The sequence below is a fragment of the Myodes glareolus genome, chromosome 8, assembly GCF_982192425.1.
Source record: "Myodes glareolus chromosome 8, mMyoGla1.1, whole genome shotgun sequence".
In the NCBI taxonomy this organism is placed as follows: Eukaryota; Metazoa; Chordata; class Mammalia; order Rodentia; family Cricetidae; genus Myodes; species Myodes glareolus.
In genome coordinates, this window is record NC_142033.1 from 21,720,668 (window position 1) to 21,748,589 (window position 27,922).

Below are 27,922 nucleotides of genomic sequence, written 5' to 3' on the forward strand. Positions count from 1 at the left end.
TTGCGACCTCTGATAGCTTTTTTTCTTGTAATTTCCTTCACTGTACTTGGATCTTTCACCACAAGGGAAAGTATACAAGAATGCTCATTTACTTACCTGAGTTCATGGATGGTGCACACTTCAACAACAAAGCACATGAAAACATAACAATGAACATCCAAGCTCTAGGGCCACACTGTAAGACTGAAACTTTCAGAAAGACCACCTACTAGTTGTATAGCAAACATGATGGTGTCTTACTCTCCTCCTTTATAAAATGGAAGCAATGCCAATCTCAAGAAACTGCAATTATGAACAAATGATACATGGGATGGCATGACAGAACAGTGTTCTGCATATATTCAACTACTGTGAACATAAAACTATTAATTTATTAAAATTTTAATAAACTCAACTAAAAGGAAGCTTGGTGATATATTTAAGACTTCATTTCAGGTCCTTTGTAGTTAGGTTTTATATCTTGAAGCCTGTATAGATTATGGACTTTCTATATTTCATTATCTTCACAGGCCAGAAAATGGAATATTATCAAGGAACCTTTACAATTTCAGATATTCATGTCATTAGCAGTTCAGAACGAAAGAGCTCAAATCAGCTGAAGGACTTACAGGAGGCGAATGAAGATTTGGTAAGTCAGATAAAATTATCTTTTCACAGATTACTGCAAGAATTATTTCCAAAATTATAATTTTCCAACCACACACATCAGCATCATCTTGTAGCTTTCTAGCCTTCTAGCTCAGACCTATTTACTCTATATTTCAAGACTTATTTCTATAAGTCAGAGTTGGGGTAAGAGAATATGCCTGTCTAATAGATGGGAGTTCTGACTCAAATATCTCCTTTAAGACAAGGGATTGTATGCTAAGGTGTCAGATCAATTGTTTCTCTAATTTCTCTAGTTTCCTAATAGAGAAAATCTAACTACACTGAATTCAATGACAACATTCTTTCTTGTAAGACCACACAACAGTTTTTAAAATAGATATAAAAGATAACAAAATATCAATTTTACCTTGTAAGTGTGTTACTAATGGCAAGAAGCCCAGATTTACTATATAATATTTACAGTTAATGCTAACAGTTTTGTTAACGCTGGTGTCCAGGAGGCTCTACAAAAGAGAAATGTTTATGTTGTTAAAGTTGTATTATGAATGTCCATGAATTCTCACTCAAAAACAGCTCAGATTAATTTATCAGAAGAAAGCACAGAAGTTAAGTCACTTGCAGGGAAATTGATAATTATATTTGAAATATGTGAAATTAATACATTTTATATATGTTGAGGTATATTTGAAATATGATTGAATTTCATACTTTAGTGAAGATTTTTTTCCTTAAATCATCCCCTTTCTCAAATCTGTTGTCCTTTTTGTCATGCTACCATATTCCTGAATGCAGTATCCTCAGCTGCATCGTGACTGCAGTAATGTTATAGATCATGTTTCTAATGTGTATTCTCAATTCACATTATGCTGCACATCTTTTTCTATCTTATATCCTCGTGTACCAACATATAACATATGCTCACAGATTGATGTATGTTCTCCCATCCTTTTGTATCTAGAGTATCATGGGCAATGGTCTTTGCAATAAATTGTTGAGGAATTCCAGAATGTGAATGAGCGAGTATGAATGTATGAGTGTGCGGAAGCATGTGTGTGTCTCAATATCTCCCAATTCTTCTTACCTCAAGTGACTTCAAAAAACTTTCTGATGTGTGTATGTCATACTAGAAAAAATAAATTCTTTGAATGATAGAAACTGTTGTTACTTTTTGAGAAACTTAAAACTGTCTTACTTAGTCTGCATTCAATATTGTTGTTACTGTTTAAATACATAATAACTAATAAACTCCACCTTTACTGACTTAAATAGATAGGATTGCAACATATCTGAAAATAAATGAACAACATATAAACTCACTGAGACTGAGCATCATGCAGAAGGCCGGCATGGGTCTGAACCATGTCCTCTATGTTTATAATATGGCTTCCAGGTTAGAGTTTTTATGGGATTTCTGAGTGTGCAAATGAATGAATCTCTGATTCTGGTGCCTTCTCTTTGTTTCTTTTCCTTCTGTTTATTTGCTTTGTCCAATTCTGGTGATTAGTTTTTACTCTATCTCATTTTATTATCTTTCATTATTTAAAAATAATAAATTTAGGGAAAGGATTGAAGGGAAGAAGAGAGGTGGGGGAGCAGAGAAAAATGTAGAGCTCAATAAAATTAAAAAAATAAATAAATACAGTAAAACTATTAAAAATATTAAATTTAAAAAAATAACAAAATTTGGACATATGAGTGTAACAGAAACTGAGTTTGAAAGTACATTTTCAAGAACCAGTTATGTGTGAGTTTCTAGGCATAAAAATACATCAGAGACAGAAATTGAGTTAAATAATAATTGAGTTAAATAATTCTCAGAGGCATATTCAGAGCCTCTTGTGGTTGTCACTATATATTTATGGTATATTTATATTAACCAGCTTAGCTATGGCGCCATGTGGCCTGCTACATATAATGTCCTTCTCCTCATAAAATATATATGTCCATAGTTGATTGGCACCATGCACCTTACCGAACATCAGAGCTGGGGTAATGTGTGACACAGGTCACGTTTCCACATCACAGTAGGCGAGAAGCTAGAACACAGTATAGCCAGGGACTGGGAACAACCTTCAAAGAGCCTATTTGCCCCAGTCAGACCCCATTCCCTAAAGGTTCCACAGCCTCTTCAAATAACACCCCACTGCACACAAGTGATGGGCGGATAGTTGCCATAGCACAGTACACCAGAAAGGAAAAAAGGAGTTCCCATATAAACTGGGGCTTCTTATAGCTTTTAATTGTCTGTGACTAGTGGCCTACTTTGGCTAGCTAGATCTCACTTGCTAAAAGGTCCACATCCTCCCAAATAGTGCTTTCAGCTAGGTAGAAAGCTTTCAAAACATGACCCTGTTGAAGATATTTAAACTCTAGCAGGAATACAGGAATATTTAGTCTATTTCATATAATTTGTGATTATATTTTTTTTCTTGGCATTATTTGCTAACCTAATAGGCATAATTAGCATTCTTTTCTTATTCATGATTTAAGTCACATTTTGCAAATCATGAATAAATTCATACCTTGTTTCTTTTGGGGTTCTTTCTACAAATTCTCTGGACACAGAGAAAAATGTATAGCTCAATAAAAGAAATTAAAAAAGAATAACTTCTCTGGACATATTTTTGGTCTATGTTTTTATTTTTGTTGGTTGCTTACATTTTTAGGAGTTACATATAATTTTTAGACACTAAAGTGTGTATTTGTTATAGACATCATTTCCCTTTTCTTTAATTTGTACTGCTGATGAAATGAAAATCTATGCAATCGAACTGATTTTCTTAGCCTTTTGACTGCTTTGAATCATAAAAGCATTGTACTGTATTTTCTTCTGCGAACTTTACAATTTTATATTTAGTATTATTCCTTTAATATTATTGAATATAATATTGAAAATAGTGAATATTTTCAAGCGTGGCATTAGGTGAGGGGCCAGTTTTCAGACACTGTCTAATGAACTCACTTTCAGAAAAACCAACTAGGCAACCTAAGCTTTTTTAAATATGTAATACGGGTATTGAGCTTACTGCTTTTCATGGCACATCTATCTTTCAGAAAAGGAAGTAGGATCTGTCTTCACAAACTGTTGCAATCTCTTGGGGAGATGTGAGTAATACAGCTGGAGTCGAACAGCAGGACATGATATAATTAAGGATTAAATTGTGTGTAAAGGACAATAAGTAGAGGAGAATATCAAAGGTAAGGGAACTCAAGGAAGTTCCCCACGGACAAGAAAGCTTTGTACCATCTCACTCTTACTTAAGTGATGCAGGTGTATCCTCCTCCACTACAAAGTTTGCTTTGGAAGACTTCCTGGAAGCGTTCCTGCTCCATGCTGAGTCACTCCTCTTAATAGTTGCTAAATCCTAATGAGTAAAACCAGATCCTTCTCCCTACTCTCTGGACAGGAATTAGATCACCAAGAAGGATGAGTTGCAGATCTTGTTCTGCCTCATAGTTTTCACTTTATTGATTTGGATGGGAATAGAGATGTAAAAGTAAATTGAGTTCATGCCTCAGGATTGCTAGAACTCAGCCCAGTTTCATGAAATGATGTGACAGAAGTAGCTGTCCCCTCACATCCCTTAGAGAGAACTGGTATCCTGACTCCAGGAAAGATATTCTTTAAGTTATTATCAAGTTATCTCCATCATTCCCAAGATAAAATGGAAATATTTATAAACCAAAAAGGCATGAAGTACACTTAATTTACTAAACATCATAACTCAGTCTGGACAACCCTTAAGACAGCCAGAGCATATATGTGTGTGTGTGTGTGTGTGTGTGTGTGTGTGTGTGTGTGTGTATGTGTATACCTAGAATTGGACAAAATAATCTCAAACAAAGCCTATTTTATAATAATGATGGGTGGTTCAGGTCATTTACTAGATATTCATATGCAAAAATCACTAAAATACATCACATTGAAGAGTATTGTTGACTATTGTGAGAGCATATCACACCCATATTGCCAATACAAGAAAAAATTAAAATTCAACATTTGTAGGAGGAAGGGGCTGCTTGTTCATCCCGGCCACCTGGCTAGCTTACACCTGAAATAACCACACAGAAAAATGTATTCATTAAATCACTGCTAAGCCTATTAGCCCTACCGTCTTATTGGCTAACTCTTACATCTTAGTTTAACCCATTTCTATTAATCTATGTATCGCCATGTGGCAGTGGCTTCCTGGGAAAGATTCGGCATGTCTCTGGCTGCTCCATGATGTCTCTCCCTGGATCTGCCTTCTTCCTCCCAGAATTCAGTTCTGTCTCCTCGCCTACCTAAGTTCTGCCCTATCAACTAGGCCAAGGCAGTTTCTTTACTCATTAACCAATGAAAGCAACACACAAACAGAAGGAACTCCTACACCAAACATTCAAACTATAGATTCTGCCAAATGTCCTGCTTTCACACACCACTGTAAAGTCAAAAACAAAACAAAACCCACAAGTGGGGTCACTGTAGATATCACAATCAATGATATACCTGACTTCCATCCTAGTGTTGTGAAGATCAATAGAAACATTGACAGTGCTAGGTATCACAATCAATGACATTCTTAACTTCTATCCAAGACTGATGAGGATCAATAGAAATATTGACAGTGTTTTACTTAGCGAATATTTTTAGAAATATCAAAAACATTTAAAATCATAGGATCATTATACATATGGAAGTTCTAAAGTTGTCATACCATAACAATAGTAATAATATATAATATGAAGCAACACCTTGAGTATTTTATGCATATTATTCCACTTAATACTCAATGACAACCTTTGGGGGGAAATATACTACAGCCTCAGTTTTACAGGTGAGTACATGAAACTACAGAAAACCTAATTTGCTCAAGGCCACGCATTTTGATTATTGGTTAAACGATACAGTGAGCCTTTGAAAGCAGATATTATGTTTCCAGATTCTGCGTCCTTAGTGAGCATCTGTCCCCAGGACAGTGGTCGTGTGTGAGAATCACCTATGTGAGTTTGCGTTCTGTGGATCATCCCTCAAATTTCCAGAACCTCTTTGGCTTCTTGCACGTTATTCTCTGTCAATTGTCCTACTCACATGAGATTGCAACCAATGGCAACAATTGAAACTTGGAGTTTTCTTCAGTTTCCTCTTACTAATTGAAACTTGGAGTTTTCTTCAGTTTCCTCTTACCCAGGTAATGAGAATCTGTTCCCCAATGTCAAAAACGTTCTAAATTTTCCCTTATTTATTCTTTGTGTGCTTGGTTTTGAGATAGGTTTTCTCTGTGTAACCTTGGCTGTCCTGGAACTCTCTCTGTAGACCAGACAGGCCTTGAATTCAGATTCCTTCTGCCTCTGCCTTTCTGGTGCTGGAATTAAAAGCACGTGCCACCAGAAACAGGGCTCAGAATTACCCTCAAATTATCTTCGAGATTTTTATATCAAGAATAGCGACAAAGAACTTGGAAATAGATAGTCATTCTTTTAAAAGTTATTCTAGAAACGATCCTAATTAGAAGACAGAGTGAAGGATTTGGCTGTGATGTACATCACAGAATAATTGCTACTGAGAAAAAGCAGCTGGAACATGATGATAATGAACTTAATCTCAACAACAGTGTTAAAGAAACTCAGAGAGACAAGAGAGATGCCCACTGCTTGGACTGGAGCTATGGCTGAAATAAGACATTGAATTTGGAAGGTCAAAGAAAATTTAAATAAAAGGAAAGAGCAAAGATAGGCATTGTGGTGCAACCCAGTAATCACAAGCTACATAGTGAGATCATAATGATAATTAATAATTAACAGAAACAAGGACATAGTTCATGCTCAGAGGCTGAGAAAGCGGGAATGGAAAGTAGCCAAATGCTTGCAGAGGACTCAGATTTGTATCCCTTCTGAAGCTAAAGTAGGTGTGCTTGGATGGGTTGATGTGTATGACTACAGACCTGTTCCATGTGAATTCTTTCAGTGAAGAAGATAAGTGTTGTATATTTCATGTCTAATCTTTATCAGCGTAAGAGGGATACTTTTATCCTCCCATGTGAGAGAACTAAGCCTCTAGGTTTAGACTTCAAATGTGGTCTCTTTCTAGTAAATTGTTCTCCCAGTATGGGCAGACTCAGCTAAAGTGGAAGACAAAACTGTTAAAGCCTATTGAATTCTTTCATTTAGTTTTTTTATATAAAAATATTATAAATCATTTTCTTAACCAATATACTAGAGTTATTTATTATGTAAAGGTGTTCTCATCTTCATTTCCTGGCTTCAGTATTTGGTGAGTGAAACAGAAATAGAAACAACTATATCAACGAGAGAATATTGATGAATACAGTGCTACATAAATGTATAGTATGAATAATCTGTAGTTGAAGGAAGCTGCACATGAGTGTGCCTTTTGAGGAAAGGTTTCTGAGACGGGCATCTCTAAACAGGATAGATGTAGAATTACAGCACAGTCTTCATTCCTCCAGATAGTCTGTAATTAATTCGGATTATTAATCCATTATTTTGAAACATAGTAACACACTGGACAACGAGAAAAGATACTGAATAAAATCTGTTTCTGTCTCCCCTCTCTCTCATAACCAAATTTAGAGATTTAAAAGATAGCCACCCTGGAGAAGATAGGAGCCTTCTACATGGTAACTTCTCTCCCTTGTGTTGAAATTCCTGATGCTAAATTTCTTTAGTACTGTTTGAAATAGATGCATATTTCATCCTTCTTTTGAAAGATCATTTTTAGATCCTGAGTTTTGAGGCACACTGAACTTTATCTTTATAATGTTTAACTGTAACATTTTAATTTTGACATATTTTCTTTGACTTCCCATCTCAGGAATATTAACCAAGTTGGGATTAGGCTACCTAGTACACTAAAGCCAGCAATGTGTGATTAATCATAGATGTGGGGTTCCTTAAGATATTCTGCAAAGAGGCATTGAAATAGAGCAGTGCCACCAACGAAACTGGCAACATCGTGAAACAGCACAGCCCATTTAGTGATCTCATTGCCTATTGATTTAAGGTAATCAGAAAGTCACATAGCCACGTCACTCCACCCACATATCCAGACCTCAGATGACACTGGACCCAGTTCCTTTCTCCAGTAGACCCAGCACTGTGTTCAAAGCCAGGAGAAGTAGACCTTATCTCTGTCCAGTGATGCTGGGGATCCTTTAGACTTATCTGGTACTCAGGATGGCTATCCTTGACCCAGCCCTGAAGGAAGGATTTGCAGCTAAGTTAAAAAAAAAAAAACACATGGGGGTGGGGTGGGAAATAGCTCAGTCAGCAAAGTGCTCACTGTGTAAACCAGGCATGGAAGCTTCTGCATGTAACCCAGCAGCACTAGGGAGGCAGAATACAGTTTCCCTGGATCTCACTGCCCAGGCAGCCTAGCTGAATCAGTGAGGATCAGTGATTGAGAAAGCCACCTAACACTGACCTCTGGTCTCCAGACTCACTTGCACGTGAGGTATCCTGAATTTCCAGTCAGTATAATAACAGTGTAAGGGGATTGCCATAAAAGCTCCCGGGATCGTGCCATTTATTTTTGGCAGGCCTTTGTAGTTTCTGGTCCTCTTAGGCACCGCATGCTGCCCATGGTGGTGAAGAGCTCCTGGTGCAAACCTACTTGGGTGCTCATCCTTAGGTCAGTGCCGTGAGGGCAGTAGCAAGCTGAGAAACTGGCCAGCCTGGGCCCAATCCGAGTCTGTGGCTCACCGCTGTGTCAGCTAGGGCAAGTCACTTCCACATTTAAATAATTTGGGTAATAATAGTAATCACCTCCGATTGCTGAGAGAAGCGTGTGTGTGCAAACGCACGGGAGTTTGAACTTAGTGCACAGATAGCAGACGATAGTGACGATGACTGCTGCATTTACCATGTGTAGACTCATGATGGAGCGACTTCCCCAAAGGAAACCAACCTCTGGGAAAAGCCATGAGAAGAAGAGAAGAAGAAAGAAGGCCCTTCAAATAGTTCACATGCTTGTGTGTCTTTACAGTTTACAAAAGAAATAACACACTTATTCAAATAGATCTACAAACATGTAGAAGCTGCACATTGGTTAAGAAAAACCCAGACAGTAGGAAATAAGATTAGCTTGAGGATAAACTAATCATATAACATAATAATCATATAATAATAATCAACTAAACCCCCAAATTAATTCCCTGAGAGAGATGCCCCCAAGAGTAGCTGATTCAGAGAAGCAAGACTACCAGAAAGTAGAAGGACTCACTAGGTCAAAGGTCAAGTACTCAGGATAATGGAGGTCAGGACTGCAAGGTACTTGTGCGTGGAGGGCTGAACAGAAAGCCTGGCAGCAGGCTGGGAGGTCCTTGAATGTCTGTTGATGTGCATAAAGTTTCCAATTGCTCTCCATTCCCTGTTTTTACTGATGTCATCCCTGTAGCAACAGAAACTTCAAGTAAGCTTTATAAAACTAAAGGTTTTTTAAATCTTATATAAAGATTTTTGGAGAGATGGCTGAGAGGTCAAGAACATTTAACTGCTCTTCCAGAGGGTGTGGGTTCAGTTCCCAGCACCCACAGCCGATGGCTCACAGCTGTCTAAGATTCCATCTGTGGGGTATCTGACACCCTCTCTGGCCTCTGCAGGCACTCCACTCCTGCAGTGTTGATATGTATGCCCAGGCACACGGACATACCCGTACAACTAACATGAACAAGTATTTTAAAAACTGTGCTTTTAAAACATCATGCTTTCAATAGTACCATTATTATAATTAGAATAAAATAAGGTGTGGGGTTTTTTTTTTTTTTGGTTCTTTTAGTTCTCAGGAGGTCAACTAAGGTTAACTGGAAATACAAGCTTGTCTTAAATCTTCAGAGGAAAAGCTATCTGAGTTTTGCAATGTCAGCCTAGAAATACCCTCATGTGAAAACATGGACGGCTTTGAAAGGAGAAGTCAATTGGCTTTAACAGAAAAAAAAAAAAACTTTGACATGTGCAAACAGCTACTTCAGGAATGATTGGGAATGAGATCAACGGCTGGGTGTATCTGTTTGAGTTGTCAGCCTCTCCCCAACTTTTTCATTAAACACCCAGCTAACCTTCGGTTGCCCTCTTAGGATTTAATCTCGGTGCAATTTGAAGCCTTCCAGAGTCATCAAGCAAAAACTAAGTACTACCCTAAAAAAGGTCTTTTGTTCACTGTTAGGACACTCGATTCCTAATGACAAAGCTACAGATGCCCTTAAGGTAGGATGACAGGTAGGAGTTTAAAGTCATTGACTCTATTAGATTGTGTTAATGACAATAAATTTTTAGCCAACTCTACACTGGAGAAAGAAGTGTCCTAGAACTTGGAATGTCAGCACCAACAGGGAAAGTGTGTATGATGAAACAAGCCCTCATCTCCCACACAAGCATAACTTTGGGTCAGCTGCAGGGCTTGGTTCTATTAAACCCCTTTCAGTAATACAGTTAATGTTTATGTTTTTGCTGGATTCCTCACCCCTCTTGCCAGCATGTAAGTCATTACATGAGCTCTCTTTTGACCAGTTTCTGTGTCTCCTTCATCAGTGTGCTGTCTAAGCACATGGCACAGAAACATCCTTGGCTCTTGGCCCACATCTAATTAGTGGGGTTGTCTAGAGACAAGGTCCTGGAATCAGAGAAGAATCTTTCTTTGTTATAAGCATGTAAGTGACTTATGTCACTTTTCCTCTTGCTGCTTCCTTGGTTCCCATCTTCACAGAGGGTTTACATTCCACCATGGAAATGGTGTCAAGTTTAATTGTTCTCCACAGGTCAGTGGTTGAAACCTTAATCCAGTGTTTTTATTAAGTTACACAAAACTCAATTGTGGGTAGAACTTATTCGGACTATTATTACAAGCCATACATTTTTAGTGCCCAATCACAATGGGCACTTTTCCTTTCAAAGTTTATTAATTTTCTCCTCCTTCATTTGGATATGTCTTTGGGGGGGAGGTCTTCCCTCCCACGTGTTGAGTAGAAGTATAGACTGAATGGCAGAGATTATTACAGCAATGCAACTTTGGGGGAAGTCTTGCAAAAAAGTTTCTTTCAAACTGCCAAATTTAAGCTTCTCCTATAGAAGTCCAGTGAGGACGTGTTTTGGGTGCTGTTCTGAGAAGTTTTTGTGTCAATTTGACACAAACTAGAGTCATCTGAGAGGTGGGAACTTTAGCTGAGAAAATGATGCCCAAAGACTGCTGTAGGCAAGCCTGCAGAGCATTTTCTTATTTAGTGATTGATGTGTGAGGGGCCAGTCCATTCTGGGAGGTGCTGTCCTTCCTTGGCTGGTGGTGGTGGATTCTCTAAGAAACAACCTGAGTAAGAGATATGGAACAAGCCAGTTAGAAGCACTCCTCCATGGCCTCTGGGTCTGCTCTGACTCCAGAAACCTGCCATGTTTGAGTTTTTGCCCTGACTTTCCTCAGTAATTGTTACCTGGAAGTGGAGGCAAAATAAACCCTTTTCTCTCTTAAGTTGCTTTTCGGCATGGTGTTCCAGCACAGCAGTAGACACCTAACTCTGATAGATGCCAACAATTTACTCTTTAAATACTGTCTTTGAGCTTGTGTTTAAGTCTACCCCAAGCATTATACTACATTGCATTCATATCAACCAACTATATTTGCAGACTGATCACTGTGCTTTAGGAAAAAAACTGAACTATAGGATACAGAATATTAAAGAAGAAACGCTCCATAACTGAGTGGAAACCGACCATGGCTCCTACATGTGAAAGCCTTAAGTCTCAGCATGTTCTCATTTGCATGGAATCACAGAACTAGACATTGCCTCAAAGCCAGTTTTCTTTTCTGGTGAGACAGGAATCAAATTACTCCTATTTCATGAAGCAATTGTAAAGGTTAATGTAAGTAATGAAAATCCTGGCTCCCAGTGATGCATCTGTGAATTACTAGTAGTAGTAAGAAGAAGTCATAACTTAATCCACCATTCCTAAAACATATTTCCTTCACTTTTATGTCTTGTTCTTTTAAAAATAAGAGCTTCATCTCTGGCCCTTGGCTTTAGTATTTAGGACCTTGTCTTTCTTTATTTGCTGCATCTGGTTCCTTTGCAACCCCAGCTCCAGTGCAGATATTCAGATGACACTGCCACCACCAAGAGGTTGTTAGAAGGAACAAAAAGTCAAACACACCTGTGATGGGTCACACAACATCACGGTGTAGCAGGCTTGGACCTACATATATATCTGTCAAAAATACTGTTCTTCTTCTTCCTTATAGGATAAGATGAGTGCAACGGCTGCTACTTGATGTTTCAACATTATCTTACTCTCTTCCTTTCTGGGTAGCCTTAGAGTCCACAGTAGATTCAAACATCTGTTTCTCCATAATATTACTCCAATACCTCCCATACTTCACAATCAAAGATCTATATAGCAAGCTACTACCTACTAAACATACTGTAAATGAATGGGAATATGTTTTTGCACTTTTATTACATAATTCAGTGTGAAAAATTCTGTATGGTTTCCCTAAACATTATATTTTATTTGTGAGATTTTAACAGAATTAATATGAAATGTACAACCCTTGGATTTACTACAAAATGAGAAGTCATTTTGCTTTTAATTTTGGAAATTCTGCATAAGTAAAAACTCTTACTATAGTCTGGAAAGATAGAAATGGTGGAAGCAGGATGGGATCATTCAGGATGCTTGTGTGTCTATTACAGAATCTCTTTATAATGTAAAAGTCGTTGGGTTTGGGGCACATTCTGAATTTCTTTTTCCCTTTTTAATTCAAGCATTTTGCAATGAGATTCTTTTATAATATAACAAACAATTGGAAATATTCATTTAAAAACTGCATTTCTTTAACATTTAATCTGGGATACAGTCTCATTATAAAACATCCTACTAACATACTGTTTTTCCTTTTTTGTAATTTCAGGTAGATGAAATATTTATAGAGTCAGCCTTGAACAAACACCATGTCAAAAACCAAGTAGTCAGACTAACGTATGTATATTTGGGCAAGGGTGTAGTTGCAAATCTGGGGGGACAAAGGGCAAGAACACAGGGTCTTCCATATAATGTGTGTCTCTAGACCCTGTACTGGGCTCTTCATAAATATTGCTGCTGCAATAGTTTCTCTCAATGGACAGGGCTAAATCCACTCTGAAAATTGAGATGCTGAGGTGTGGGGAGGAAGATGGTGATATACTGAATGCTCCCCAAGAGACGTTTGCAACCAATAGAACTGGCACTCAAACTCTCCCCACTGACTGTGGGGCCTGGAATCCACCTTAGTCCACAGCCATAGGTAAACCCTGGCCATGTCTTTGCATGCATCAAATTCTATACTTCTGACAGATATGGCGCTTCAAAAACATCAAGGAAAGAAAAGTTTGCTACAAAATGGGATCATAAGTTTTACCTGTCACAAAGACCTAGTGACAGGCAACATGCCCGAACCAAAAGATGATTGTGTCGTAATAGATGTTCCCTTTTGTTTGGATGGGGAGGGAAGACTCAGATCAGTTGCTGAAACTGCTCAGAGGTTTAAACTTTGTTATTTTAAAAATCACACAGCAGGACGGGCACAAAACCAGGAGTTTGTATGACTCATGTCAAAGAGAAAAAAGAAACTCAAACAAAACTGTAATTATGAAACCCACTACTTTGTACAATAAATGTATATGAAAAAGCTTGATAAAAACAACTAAAATATTTAGTTGAATTTATTTGAAGAAATGGGTGGTGATCACTTTTCTTAGCAACAGACTAATGTATGATTGAACACTTTCTTTACTTCTATTAACTCATGACTTCCACAAGGAGTTTTTAAAGATTTATTTTTATTTTATAGTAATTAGTGTTTCTGACTGTCTATGTACATGTTCACCAATCCTGTCCCGTGCCTTGGAGAACAGGAGAGAATAATGAATGGTTGTGAGCCACCATACGGGTGCTGGAAGTTGAACTCAGGCTCTCTGCAAGAGAAGCAAGTGCTCTTAACCACTGTGTCATCCCTCCAGCCCCTCTGTGATCTTATTATCATATGGATGGATAATTTAGGAGACAAAAAGCATTTAAATGCTGGAACTTCCTACATTTTATACCCTCTCTCTTCACATCCCAATTTTTATAGCATTTAGTAACATCACCATATTCTGAGAAGCTTCTCAGGATGAATAGCCAGTACTGATTGTGATATTTTTGTGGAAATCTGTTCAGCAAACTGTTTTATTTTCTTTTATTTAAAATGGAAAAATATTCGGGTCCCCTTTGCCAATTTAGCATAAAATTCTAATTACTTATACTTCTCTAATGTAGAGCAATAGTAGAATGTGAGACCTATTGTGTCTCAGAATTTATGCAATTTTCTTATTTTATCTTTTAGTCAAAGAGTCAAGTAGGTTTTTATGTTTTTATTTCATTTTTAAGAAGTTATTACAAGTATAGTGCATTTTGATCACATCAGTCTTATCCTCCCCACCATACAATTCCTCCTGTGTGCCCCCAACACTTCCCTTCCAAGTTCGAGTCTTCTTTTTCTGTTGTCGTTATCTGTTTGTATATGGATATAATATACACACACAAGAGTGTGTGTGCATCCTATTGAGTTCAGTCACCATTGCCCACATGCACATAGGAGCATGACTTCTGGCACATAGGCCACCTACAAAAACTCATCCCTGAAGAAATCTGACTCTTCCTCCCTCAGCAGCTGTTGGTTGACCGTAGCTCCTCAACTATAACTTGGGTCTTATGAGCCCTTCCCCCACCAATACTGAAGTTTTGCCTGGTGCAGTTTTGTACAGGACTTAGGCAGTCAGTCGTTCTTGATGAGAGTTCCTGAGTATACATCTGCCATGGCCTGAAGACAGAGCTTTGTAACTGATCCCTGGTTCCCTGCCTCTTACAATCTTCCATTCCCCCTTCCATGATGTTCCCAGAGCTTTGGGGATAAGGGATGTTTCCCATCTAGGAACAGGTACCTCACAGTCGGCCACTTATTCCCTGCCCTTTGACCAACTGTAGTTCTAAGGGATGAGAACTAGGCTGATCACAAAAGCCTGAGAATACTAAAACCTTTTTTAAATTATGTTTCTGATGACCTTTTGACTTTGGTGTCTGAGTCTTATTCCAATATAGTAACATGTCTTCAAGTTAATGGAGGGGGGGTTCAATTAAAACAAAATGTTTTTCTAAAAAAAGTTAGAAGAGGGAACATGAGAAATGCATTTAAGTCAGAAAGTAGCATGTAGAAGAGTGTGTTTTGTGAGTAGATTACCTGGTCCTTGACACCTCAGCAACTGAAGCATCGATCAGGACTAGAAAGGAAAGGCAGTGAGACAGTACCAGGTGTGCCCTTTGAATGTGAACCTTGCTCTTGTGTTTCCTAGTCCGGAAGAAGATGATGCAGAAGCAGACATTGTTATGACACTCCAGTCCCCCTCTACTGGGCAAAGAACTGTGGGAGAAAAGAACAACAGCATCTTAAATCAGAAGAAGAGGAACACAAGAGCCTTGCCTGCTGACGTGTCATTAGTTCAAGTAAATGGTAAATAGGTTGACTCCCATGTCATATAAATGCTCTGTACAGCCAAAAACTCACGCCTCAATCCCACTGCAAACAATACTAAGACATCATACGGGAAAACATTCAACCTAAAGATGAGACATTTCAAGTTTTTATTATTCTCTGATGAAAGAATGTCAGGCATTAGTCATCAAGTAGTTTTCCTGAAAGTAATTGATTGGGACTCATCTCTCAATAAAGACATCTTTACCACAAGCAAGGTTAATCCAAGTCAGTCACTGCCCCCATGATTAAGCAAGTGAAATGGTTAAGCAATAAGTGATTTCTGTTTGGGACCTTATAAAAATACAGATGAGTCTGTATCCTTTAAAAATATAGTTAGTTTCAGTATTTGATGATGTTATGAAGTTTTTATTATTTTTATTCCTATGAGTATTTAGGAGAAAAAAAACTGCCTTTATAGCCACTAGAACCATCTTATAAAGAGTAATACCTTAAAATTTAGTGGGAATTAGAAGTCACTGTAACCATTTATATATTACTCTATTTTTCTCTTTTCTTTTCACCTTTAACTCATTACACCATCAACTCTCTGAATTGACGAGGGTCTATCTTCATCAAAATCCATCTCTATACCTTATATGCAATATCTACTTTAATTTGTATTCACTAATAAAATATGGAAACTCTATTACATGGTTATAAAATATTAAGAAATATAATAATTTAGAGGAGCAAAGATTCAAATCTAGATATCTAATTTGTTGATGAGCATTACAAAAAAGAAGTTCTGTGTTTAAACAAAAGTGAAATAACTTTATAAACATTGTCTCTTTGAAATTCATCCGTCTAGTAGCATATTTGAGGCTCTGAGGAGTGCAGGAAGCCAGGAATCTGCTTATCCTGCACACAGTGTGCTAACACAACATCTGCTTCCAGCAGACAGGTACAGAGTTATCCCATAAACTCCACCAGAACCAGATTTAAGCGAGCAAGAACGAACAAAAGATTTGTATTAGAAATAAAACAGGGTGCCCTGCCCTTTTGAGGGTCAAGCTGACTCTTTAAGAGGAAATATCATTAGGAAATGAGAACCCAAAGTAATGGATCAATAGACGCTTGCTCACAGGACCTGAAGTCAGTTACTAAGACATAAAGCTATGGACCCCTCCCAGCTGGGAGGAAAGAACCTGTCAAATGTACAATCCATTGTCCTTCGTTGTGAAATAATGGCCATTCTGAGAAGGTACATAACAAGTTGTATGTAATTCCAATGGTGAGTTAGTTTTTCAGGAACTCAAAAGTTTGCCTGCAGTATTAGAAACAAGTGATGGAGCCTGGCCACCAGGCCTTTCTGTTTCATGGGGACTCCGCTTGTGTTTCATGTACTTTAATGATTGTGCTGTATTTAAGGAGGGGGTGTTCTTGTGTAGAACAATATTCGAGTTACTTAGTTGTAAAGTCTCTTTGTTATCGTAGTATACAAGCAATCACCTGTACCTGCGTGTGCATTTTTTAACCCGTAAAAGTGAAACAATGCTTGTTCTCGTTGACAACACAGAAGTATGAGAAAACATATAGGAAAACAAAGGACATAATACAGAACCTGGAAACTGTTGTTTCAGAAGCTGTTGGATTGCACGCTCTTTGGAAACTGACCGGGGGAAGGAAAAGCTAGAACTGTAAAGGTTTCCGAATTTTCCAAATGCACCGTGTTTATGAGCAGCTGGAAATAAGCTTTTAGCTCAGGGTTCGTGTACTCTTTACCAAGAGTCTGTGTTTTATTTTGATAAATAACTCTGAAATTGGGTCCTTTCTTAGATACAATGCTGTGAAATCAGAACTAGAATCAACTTCTTCCTGTTCCTCTGGTAAAAGAGCTCACTGCCTCTGTCAGGGGATGTGTGCCTAACTTCCCATCACAGTGGTTATAGTCGGCAAAACACAGATAATACTAGATCTTTCTAGCCTCCAAAGTGTGTTGGAGATGGTCACTTTGAATTAAGCAAAACTATGTTTATGTCTGCACTGGGAATGGAAAATATTTTATAAAAGTTGGAATTTTTTTCAACTAGGAATTGACAGACAACCCCTGATTGTAACATTCTCCCTAAAAACAACAACAAAAAATATTCTTAGAATTCTAATTACAGTGCCAGGCATGGAAGTGCATGTCTGTAATCCCAACATTCAAGAGGCAGAGGCAGGAGACTTGACATAACTTTAAAACCAGACCAGTCTATATAGTCAGTTTCAGGCAAGTCAGGATCATGGGGCAATATTCTCTCAAAAAGAAAAAGAAAAACAAATTCGGAGGAAAAAATTACTTCCAACTACTTTAGTGCTTATCCTAGAGTCATTATGGTGATGTATAATTTGCATTTTCCTGATTCTGAAGTGATGAAGGGCTGATAGAAGAATTCTAATGTATGACTGTGAGCCTATGCATCTTACTTGCTGTTCAGAAACACCAATAACACAATAGTAAGTCATTAGAATAAGGAAAAATATTTATTCAGAAATTTAACCAAACTAAAGAAGACAGAGGCTCTGTCTCAGTCACTTGTCCATTACCATGACAAAGCACAGCAGCAGACAGACAGGCATAACACTGGAGCAGTAGCTGAGAGCTTACATTCTGAAATTACCACCATGAGGCAAGGAGAAAGATAACTGGAAATGATGTATGCCTTTTGAAACCTCAAAGCCTGCCTGCCCCCTGCCCAAAGACACACCTCTTCCACCAAGGCCACACCTCCCCATCCTTCCCACACAGTTCCATTAACTGGGGACCTAGGACTTAGATATACAAGCCTATGGGTTCCATTCTTATTCAAACTACCAATATCATCCTATTTTTGTGGGTACAAGTACCCAGTTCATCTAGAGAGTTGTATCTAGGGTGGGCATGAGGGTCTGACAGAGTCAGGATAATCGGTTCTTCTGATTCACAGACTACCAATACAATGTGTCACTCTGTGTTCTGTAAATGTAAAGAAGAATCACTGAGGAGGAATTTTTGGAATTACTGTCCTTTTTGTGCCTTTTCCAGAGAATGACTGGTTCCCCAGTTATCATCAGTACACTGAAGTTTTTAAGAGAGAAAAGGGTAGATAGCAAATGGCCACTTTTCCCCTGAATTCCAAGGGAGATAAAAACAAGCAACTTTCTTCCAGAGGAAAGGGGAGGAAGCATTTGGCAGGTGAAGTCTTTAAACCTTTAGGGTCATCAGCCAGATGAGTCTTGTATGGTCGCAGAGCTAGTGAGGTTCAGTTGAAAGAAAAAAAGGGGCATGGAGGTTCACTTAAGCCTTCCATCTGTGACACCATTTCAATGTGTCACTACAGACAAATCAAATTCCTTCTTTTTGTGCTTTGTTTTGGCTTTAGTTGAACAAGAACCTTACAAAATACATGAGCTAGAAACTGAGCTGCTTCCATAGGCTAAGCACTTAAGCAATCGCATCTTCATTGTATCTGGCCAGTGCCTTCGAGGATGATTCTGAACTCATTCTTCCTTAAGCTCCTGCTTCAATGAGGTCATTGTCACCAGCTACTCACAAAGGACTTATAAGGAGTTGGCACCTTCTTATTTTCCTCAAATGGAAATAGGACACAGAGACTAATTCTGAGAAATATGGCCCTGTAGTTTGTCACTATCTTGTTGAGTGAGCCTCTCTACCTAAAACACCAGCACACGTGGAAGGCAACTTTGCACATCATATTCCTGTCTTACTGAACTATAGTGTGTAAGTGAAAATTTTACATACTTACTAAGAGCGACATGCTCGTTTATATGTGTGTAAGAGTTTGCCTCCTTTGTCAAATTTAAAACTGTTGGAGATTGGCAAAATTTAACCTTAAAATGGACCTTTCCCAATAATCAGCTTATATTATATAATAATACACCATAGTTTTATTTTTTATTTTTGCTTTTAGTTTGAAAAGGGGTCTGTCTGGTGCTTTTCCTACCTTAGCCTCCTCAATATTGGGATTAAAAGCATGTAATGTTAATGTCTGTTGTGTCCACCTTATAATTTTTGTTAAAGCCACAGCATTTAATTAGTTAGAAACATGTCTGAGAAGTAATTTAAACACAATTTATGTTGGAGTTTTTCAAAGTCTTCATCCTAAAGTCTCAAAGAAAAACAGGATTATATGAAATCTTAAATAAACAAAAGAGACAAAAGCAGACATGTTTTGTTTGAGGAAAAGTGTGCTGCCTAGGGGCCTAGCTACTTATTCCCTTTCCTCATCCTAAAGTGGAATCCGAGAGGGTTTACCTGGCACTCTTGGAAAACAACATTAATGTAAACCATTTGCGGAATTTATTCATCCACTCTTTTTATCTGATACAATGAGTAAGAAATTACCCAACTAATTAGATTTGCTTTTTATATCAAATGTATATGAGAGAGCCAGTGTCCTAACTGGTCTATGCGCTCAGCTGTCTAGAGTCCATGGTCAGTGACCTTTGGTGATTCTTGGCTATTGCTATGAACCTGGAGAACATAAAGTCTTCACTCTTCATCTGTTTGACTTTAAACGATGTATTTCATCATCAGGGGAGCTAACTGTACAAGCATGTAAGTCTAATTAGCTTATAAAAACAGTCTCAAATTCCACATATGCAAATGTATCTTTAAATATTAGCTCATACTTTCTCATGTACATTCACATTTTCATCTGTAAGTATAATAATTGGGCAACAGATAAATGTGTGTTTTTCTAATTTTTAAGACTAAGAAAGTTTAAAAAGACATTTCTCATTTTTAATAAGTGGGCCTACTTTTCTAATTTATTTTTAAAAAATTTTGAAACTTGCTTTCTACTGAAATTAAAATGATATAAGAAGATCCAAAGGGAAGAATTAACCCATTTTTGAGACTGACTACTGAAAATATAACATTATTTTCATACCTGGCAGTGACATCAATTTGTTTCAACTTAATGTGGCATGAATTTTGAAAGATTTTACATATGTGGTGAAGGATTTCACTAGTGATCCGTGCTTTTGATTCTCTGTGTTGCAAACATCTGTACTATTTTTTACTTATTTACTCATTTATCTATTTTCATTATTTTAAAACTTTATTACTTATCATTATTCATAGACTTTTTAACATCTTTTAATATAGGGTCAAAAAGTATGCCAGGAGCTGGTCACATTACTGTGGCTAAGACATGATCTTCTTCAAAACATAATTCCAAAATAAAATAAGACAGAAATTAATTGGAAATTATAAATATAATGGGACAAATGATTTAAGAAAATATGCAGTGCTTTAAGAGTCAATCAGAGTTAGCTCAGCTGGTCTTGTTGAATCAGAAAATAATCCCTGAAATGGCAGAGAAAAAAGGCCATGAATCAAAAGACTGGTAGTAAGTGTTCCGGACATGAAGACCAGGAAAGTGAAGGTGTCATCATTTCCTACAAATGGAAAGAGTCTTCTTGGCTGTGCCAAAGGCTTGGGACCTGGGTGTGTGGGAAAGAGATGTGATTCACAGTCATCAGTGACCAGAATCACCTGGAAAAATGACTACCTCATTTAGAAGGTAATGAAAGTTTGCACATTTCAGAAAGTCCATTCAGTGTCCAGTGCAGAAATGGAATGTAGAAGACAGGCTCAAGGAAACGGTGTGGGAGCCATTCTAGATGTTCAGATGAGGACAGTGGTCGGTCCAGTGGGAGCCGTGGTAGTGTGCTGGAGATCTCTGAAACAGCCATGTTAGGAGGATAATCAACACAAGTACAATGATTTTTCTTTTCTTATAATCATTTGTTGTTGGAACAAGACCCAGTCCACCATATTTTTTTTTAACAATAGGATCTTCTATAAGCTTTTGTCTTCACAGAAACCCAAACACCAAAGCAGCCTCTGATGCGATGAAGTGCATGTTCATTCTTGCCAATGGTGGATGTAATGTTTCTGTGGAAACATGGAAATCTCCATCCTAAAGAATGAATGACTAGTTGTGATGCACTAATCCTTGCACACCTTAAAATGTAGTCAGTCACTCTAGCAGACATCCAAGGTGCTTCCACCAAACAGGCCACAGATTATCTGGCTTAACAGAGTTGTCCTTCTGATGAGGACTCCTTGGTAACAAGACTGTTGGATTACCTACAACTGCAAAACAATAACCTTGGTGAGGGCTCCCAGAACAACTGGATAACTGGCAATTGATAGTTCATGGGATTGATGCTGTCAATCATTTATAACTTAGCGAGCAACATATATTCACATATACAATGGTTCGACTAAGCAATGAATGTGTCAGTGCGAAAGGAAAAGCAAAAATTAAATCGTGGTCATGTTTTAAAAAATGACAAATGTGACATCTACCTTGCAGTATTCTGTAGCATCAAAAACTAGACAGACTCTCCTTATAAACGTTTTCACCTTTTTCAGATTGTGGCAAACGAGCTATCCCGTTAATTGCCAACAGAATAGTATCTGGAAACCCTGCAGCTAAAGGTGCCTGGCCTTGGCAAGTTTCTCTTCAGCGCAGCAACATCCATCAGTGTGGGGGCACCTTGATTGGTAACATGTGGGTCGTCACGGCAGCACACTGCTTTAGAACGTGAGTTATTGAACTTAAGTCAGTCCCCATGTTGCTAAAAACCATGAGCATTTCCATATTCTGAGTGCCAAAGTCCGAAATACAACTGAAGTATAATAAGTAAATCTTTCTGATCCTTTTCTAAAGTAATGTTCTCTTTGCATACTTATTAGGAAAGTTTGGTGGGAATAGAGGAGTAGTGAACATTGTACCAATGCCTGGAGCGCACCATGCCCTTCTGAGCTCTATGCGCTACCATACAGTTTGTGAACCAGGCAAGGGGCTGGAGATCAAAACACACAAAGACACACAGACAGAGACAAGTGTCATCCTTGAAACAGGAATGCCCCCTTTTATAGAGAGATCCTTAACTGATAGCCACGCCCCAGCCAAACCCACCAGAAATCACTCTCCTCCCATCAGGAACTCCTGAGGGTCTCGTGCTCAGAGCAGCTGCAGGCTGTCTCAGAACCAAGGAAAACAAGTTGTTTACCAGAAATTAAGGATCTGGGGGGGGTCACGGCTCCCAACAAATACCCATTAATTAAGTCTTCAGAGTTTGAACTAAAGAAATTACAACAAAGTAGAACTTACTCCAACACAACACATGTACTAACAAATGCAGCTCTTTGTTAAAGAATACTCTCCACTTAACATGAGTGCCTGCTCCCATCAAGCACTTTGTCGGTCTCACGGTGCTGCTCACAAACTGGAATTGGAATCTCCAAGGAGGCAGGAAGTAGGGAACTGCTGCTGGAGACCAGCCCAGGTCAAATTCACAGCAACAGACATTAATCAGTCACCAAAGTTTGATTACAATTCACATTACATCTTTAAAAAGCAGAGCCAGAATATATGATCCGTGAAACCTAAGCTGGTCAGTTCTTGCCTGGGAGCGTAAATTCTGAACTGGGCAGCACAGTTCAAGTTAACTTGGATGACAAGGGGCAGGCAGGAGTAAGCTGTTTGCTTGCCTTCCCGTTCAAAGTGCAGTTTATGGAGTCGCAGCACCTATATCGCTAGGGAATTCGTCAGGAATGAAAATGGTTAAACCCTATCCCAGAGCTACAGACTCAGGAGCGGGATTTTAATAAAAGCCCCTAATCATTTATGTGCACATTGATATTTTAGATACATTGTCCTACATGATGAAATCTTATTCCGAGAAATCTCTAATACAGATAATAGAGTCATAGTAACTGATCTGAAGTACTGTCATGTTTTTGGAAAAGACTTAGGGAGTCAAGAAAGAACTTGTCAGCAGGCAAAGCTGCTCAGAGATGAAAGGAATGCCAAGATGAACAAAGGGATTCCGAAGTGGAGCACGCCTCCATCTGCAGGTGCGATCAGGCAGAGGCAAGGGAGAGTTGACAGTGGTTTTGTATCACAATTAGCACAATTGTTAGACTCTGTGTTGCTACAGGCACGTGATTAGGTGCTTGAGACTTCTTTATGTAATTCTTACGACCCTTTCTCCGTAACAGCCCTGATGGGGAGCCCTTTCACGGAGAGGTAAGTAAAGCAGTTCTCAAAGGACAGATTTATAAAGAACAAACAAAAGATCTGATATTGAGTTAACACAAGGCTTCATTACACGGAAGATAGGGATGGTCTAGCATCAAAAGATATGCATATGTAAATGAGACTACATAAGCCCCAGCTTTAAAACTTCAAAAGAATTCCAGTATCCCTTAAATAAAGCATAAGCATTTTCTCTCTCTTGTAAGACCCTCTGGTAGCCACCTCCCTCTCCAGCATCATCTTCCACCATTCTTCCTCGGGTGTCTTAAACTGAATCTCACGTGGCCCAAGGCCCTCAGATGCTTCCCTGTCCTGACTATCTCAGAGCTGACAACTCTCCCTTCACCAGTGTAAAGATATTGTAAAAATAGCAATAATAAAAAACAGCCTTCCAAAGCTGCACATCACTTGTACCTTATACATTATTCTGTTTTATTTTATCAATTATTTTTAGAATTTGTATTATTTATCAATATTTCAATTTATTTTTATATTCTCCTTTCTTCAAGCATAACACTCATGAGAACCGAGAGCTTCTGTCTTGTTCACTTCTTTATTCCTAGCATCTCGATAATATTAGGCGTATGCATGATTAATAAGGATTTGTTGAGGGAACACTTCTAAAACTCAATTAAATATGAAATTCATTTCCGATATGCTATTTGTATGTATTTTATACTTAAATCATGGGCAACAGACGTTTAAATGAAACGAAGCTGCAATCGCAAACAAGCGTTATTGAGAGCGGCATTTTTTCCCTGAGGTAACCTAACTGCATGCAGTTGACTAATCTAAACGGTGTAGTTAATGAATTCTGTGCGGCTCGTGTATGCTGCTAATGTTTTCCAGTAATTCAAACCCACGCCAATGGACTCTCAGTTTTGGAACAACAATAAACCCTCCCTTAATGAAAAGAGACGTCCGAAGAATTATTATGCACGAGAGGTACCGCCCCCCAGCAAGAGACCACGACATTGCTCTTGTGCAGTTTTCTCCGAGAGTCACCTTTTCAGATGAAGTGCGCCGAATTTGTTTGCCGGAGCCTTCTGCGTCATTCCCGCCAAATTCAACTGTCTACATCACAGGATTTGGAGCACTCTACTACACTGGTAGGTACCTCTGAACACAGAGCAGATGTTTCAGTCCTTAGCAGAAGAATTTCATCGCCTGTATTAAGTGGCCAGCCCTTTCCCCAGAACTTGTCTTTGGTTAGTTTGAGATCTCGTTTTACAAAGTGTCAAAAACCCAACACAAAATAGAAACAAAGCAAATTTGGTCCCTGGAATTCAAGAGTCCTGCGTGAGGATTCTGGCTTAGATGCAGGTAGAATGCAAACTTTAGATGGTGTTGCATCTACCTGAGTAGATGTACCTGAGGCCTGCTTTTCCCTAGTTCACCGGAGGGGACTCTAGCGCCACCCAGTGGTAGAAGTGTCTATACGAGGTCCAACCAGGAAGAAATTCTAAACCTTACCTGATTTGGCCAGGTCTGTCTTGGATTATCTCCCTTTCAATTATCCAAAGTCAATCTGATTAAAGATATTACTTATGAAAAATTTCCCAGCTTTTCCATGTAACTTAAAACTAATCACGAAAACGATTCCCGTCCCATTTACAGAGTCCAACTGCGACGCGCTTCCTGACCAGCAGGAATGAACGCCACTAAAAACGAGAATTCCTTCCCTGGTCACATCTTTATTCGGAGCATTCGATTGAGGAAAATTGGGGGAAGGGAAGATAGAGCAGGGACAAGAGAAAGCTTAGAGAGAGGAAGTAGAGCCCAGAGGCAACTGCTTTTAAACGGTGGAGAGGCTTGAACGCTGTCCTGATTGGTTAATGCCATTCTGCTGGTCTGAGCATGTGCAAGCAAGGGTGCAGGCAAGGGTGCTCAGCCCCACGTGGCTAAGTCAGGTATGGACTTGTATACCTCCAAACTGCAGGACCACCTGTGCCTCCAGGAGGCTTCCTACATCCAACCCATACGTGGGGAAAGAGAAATAACAAGAATCTTGGGAGCTATGCTTGGACAGTTACACCAACCAGAATGCCATGATTTCCTATTATTCCACGAGTGAGAAAAACAGTTACATAATGTTTGTGATATTCTTAGTTTTCCTCTGCTTCTGCCTGCCTAGGATCTGTATGCCTAAATTTATTAAAGACAAATTTATTTATAAGCCATTACATTGTGATGTAATGCAATTATATTCATGGAAGGTCTTTGCAAATGCATAGGATTTGATAAACATATAATGTAAGCAGTGTTTTATCAAGCCAAAAACAATACCATGTTTATCATACCAAGAAATAATGACATTTGTGGGAACAATCTGAAATCCACAAATATAAAGTTTATTTTTTTAAAAAAATAGGATATATTCTTTAGCAGTAAAGACTGGTTTTGAGAACTCAAGAAGTTAACAGCACTGACAGCTCTTCCAAAGAACCCAGGTTCGGTTTCCAGCACCCACATCATGGTTCAGTCATATAATTCCAGTTCCAGGGGATCCAATTCTTCTGAACTCCATAGACAATGCATGGATGTTGTGCACAAACATATATGAATGCAAAACTTCTATATACATAAAATAAAAATCAAAATTAATAAAAATAAATAAATTATTTTGAAAGTAAAAATTCAAGGATTTTCTAGAAAGGAAACTAATTGGTCATTCTGCTTATAGAAGGATTTATTAAAACTGGTAATATAACAACCTTCATTAAATGAACCAGCTTTTATGTTTTGCTTTTGTTTTGAGACAGGGTCTCACTGTATAGCACTGTCTGCCCTTTAACTGTCTATATGACCAAACTTGTCTCAAACTTGCAGAGTCACATATACCTCTGCCTTTCAAATATGGGGGTTAAAGGCTTTTAGCTAGAATTTTTTTTTCTAGGACAGTTCACCCTAACTGTAGTTTGTATAAACAACTTTAGAGTGAAGAAGATTGGAGAAAAACCCGCTCACTTCAGTCCATCTAAGAATGCCTATTGAAAATTCTGAGACTGCTTTGTTTTTTCTTAAGGGGAATCTCAAAATGAGCTCCGAGAAGCCAGAGTGCAGATCATAAGCAATGACGTGTGCAAGCAACAGCAGGTGTATGGCAATGAAATCAAGCGTGGGATGTTCTGTGCAGGATATCTGGAAGGAATTTATGATGCCTGCAGGGTAGGTTGGGGAGAGAAAATAACTAAGGTCACTAAGCTTCTTGCCCAGTCCAGGAAATATTTTTATGTTCTTTATGCTAGCACAGCACAGACATTCTGACATCTCCAAATGTGTAAACGTCGTAGTATATAAGTACTTTAAGTGTTTTATTGTTAAACTACCTGAAACAAGTGAAAGATTTCATTGATGCTATCAAACACAAAATTTAAATGTCTTAATAACCAGAAACTCGGAGGATAAGAGGATAGTAATGTCTTTGTACACAACAGGCTCATGTATTTATTAAAGGGCAACAACCGTATACACTGAACTGTAGACCACACTGGGTGGAAGAAGCCATTTCCATTTGACAACATTTGTAAAGGAAAAATAAGTTTTCTCCAGTGGAGCCTCACTGGTACAAACCACACTTAAAGGTAGACCACATGCCCAGCAACAGATAGCCAACACATTTCTCGTTTATTAATTTGTTTTATTTGCCTGTTTGCTTTCTTAAGCTAGAAAGAAGGCTTGGAGTTGGAAGGGTAGGAAGTGGGGAGGATCTGGAAGATGAAGGAGGGGAAACTATGATCAGAATGTATTCATTGTACAAAAAAATAATTTATTTTCAATTAAAACAAAAAGAAATCAGTGGGTTCAGGCAACACCTTTCTGGAGAATTTGACTCATTCATAAGTAATATCTACATGACAAGCATCACTGTTAAGAAATAGAACTCATAAGATCTGGTCACAAAGAGGGTAAAGAGTTAAATATCCACTGCCATGACAGAAAAGCAATATGTACCATCTAGTTGAAAAAAAAAAACAGCAATGAAAGTACTTGATAAGGAGTTAAATACAATAAGAAACGTTTAAGCCATAAAATGCTACCCCTAGAAAACAGACTAGATGAGATCTACACATACACTAATAATAAAATAAGTGATCCATCAAATTTTTGTAAGTGATAAACAGTTTAGCTAATTGTTTTTCTCTTGCTTATTTTCAGGGTGATTCTGGGGGACCGTTGGTTGTAAGAGACAATAAAGACACTTGGTATCTCCTTGGAATTGTGAGCTGGGGAGACAACTGTGGTCAAAAGAACAAACCTGGAGTTTACACACAAGTGACTTATTACCGACGCTGGATTGCTTCAAAAACGGGTCTCTAACAGGCTACAGACACTAAACAAAATAGTAGCATGCAGGTCAAATGTATATAAGAATTCAGACTTTCATTTGGTGGCACTGGTACAATGAAACGAGATTAAATAGCTGGACCTAGCAACATGAAACACACGTGATTCATTTCAGAATTCTTTTTTTGTGAAGCAATGGGTTATTTTATCATGCAGCAAAGATATTCATATCTTTAAGCCCAGTAAATTGGACTGTACACGAGAGGCATTGTGCAGTTTTGAAGATAGCCTAAGAGACTTTCAAAGTGTGTTTTCCTGAGTGCCTCCTCAAGCAAAAAACTTTCTGAATTCTCAGAAATCTCAAGGTGCTCATACTATTCCCAGGATATCTCCTGAGCTCGCAAACTCCTCTTGTCCTCTTTACTTTCCTTCTCTGTTTTCATGAGCTTTC

At 38.3% G+C, this 27,922-nt stretch overlaps 1 protein-coding gene across 1 annotated transcript in view; it reads left to right on the forward strand.

Moving 5' to 3' along the window:
* Nucleotides 1-27,620, forward strand: part of LOC125408213 (transmembrane protease serine 11A) — a 41,582-nt gene extending 13,962 nt beyond the window's left edge. Inside the window, exons 3-9 of the mRNA XM_085691705.2 lie at nt 510-628; nt 12,506-12,573; nt 14,964-15,121; nt 21,513-21,684; nt 24,034-24,293; nt 26,210-26,352; nt 27,343-27,620. Coding sequence (XP_085547831.2) covers nt 510-628; nt 12,506-12,573; nt 14,964-15,121; nt 21,513-21,684; nt 24,034-24,293; nt 26,210-26,352; nt 27,343-27,504 — 1,082 coding nt within the window. The 3' untranslated portion in view covers nt 27,505-27,620. The remainder of the gene's footprint in view (nt 1-509; nt 629-12,505; nt 12,574-14,963; nt 15,122-21,512; nt 21,685-24,033; nt 24,294-26,209; nt 26,353-27,342) is intronic.
* The last annotated feature ends 302 nt before the right edge of the window (nt 27,621-27,922 follow it).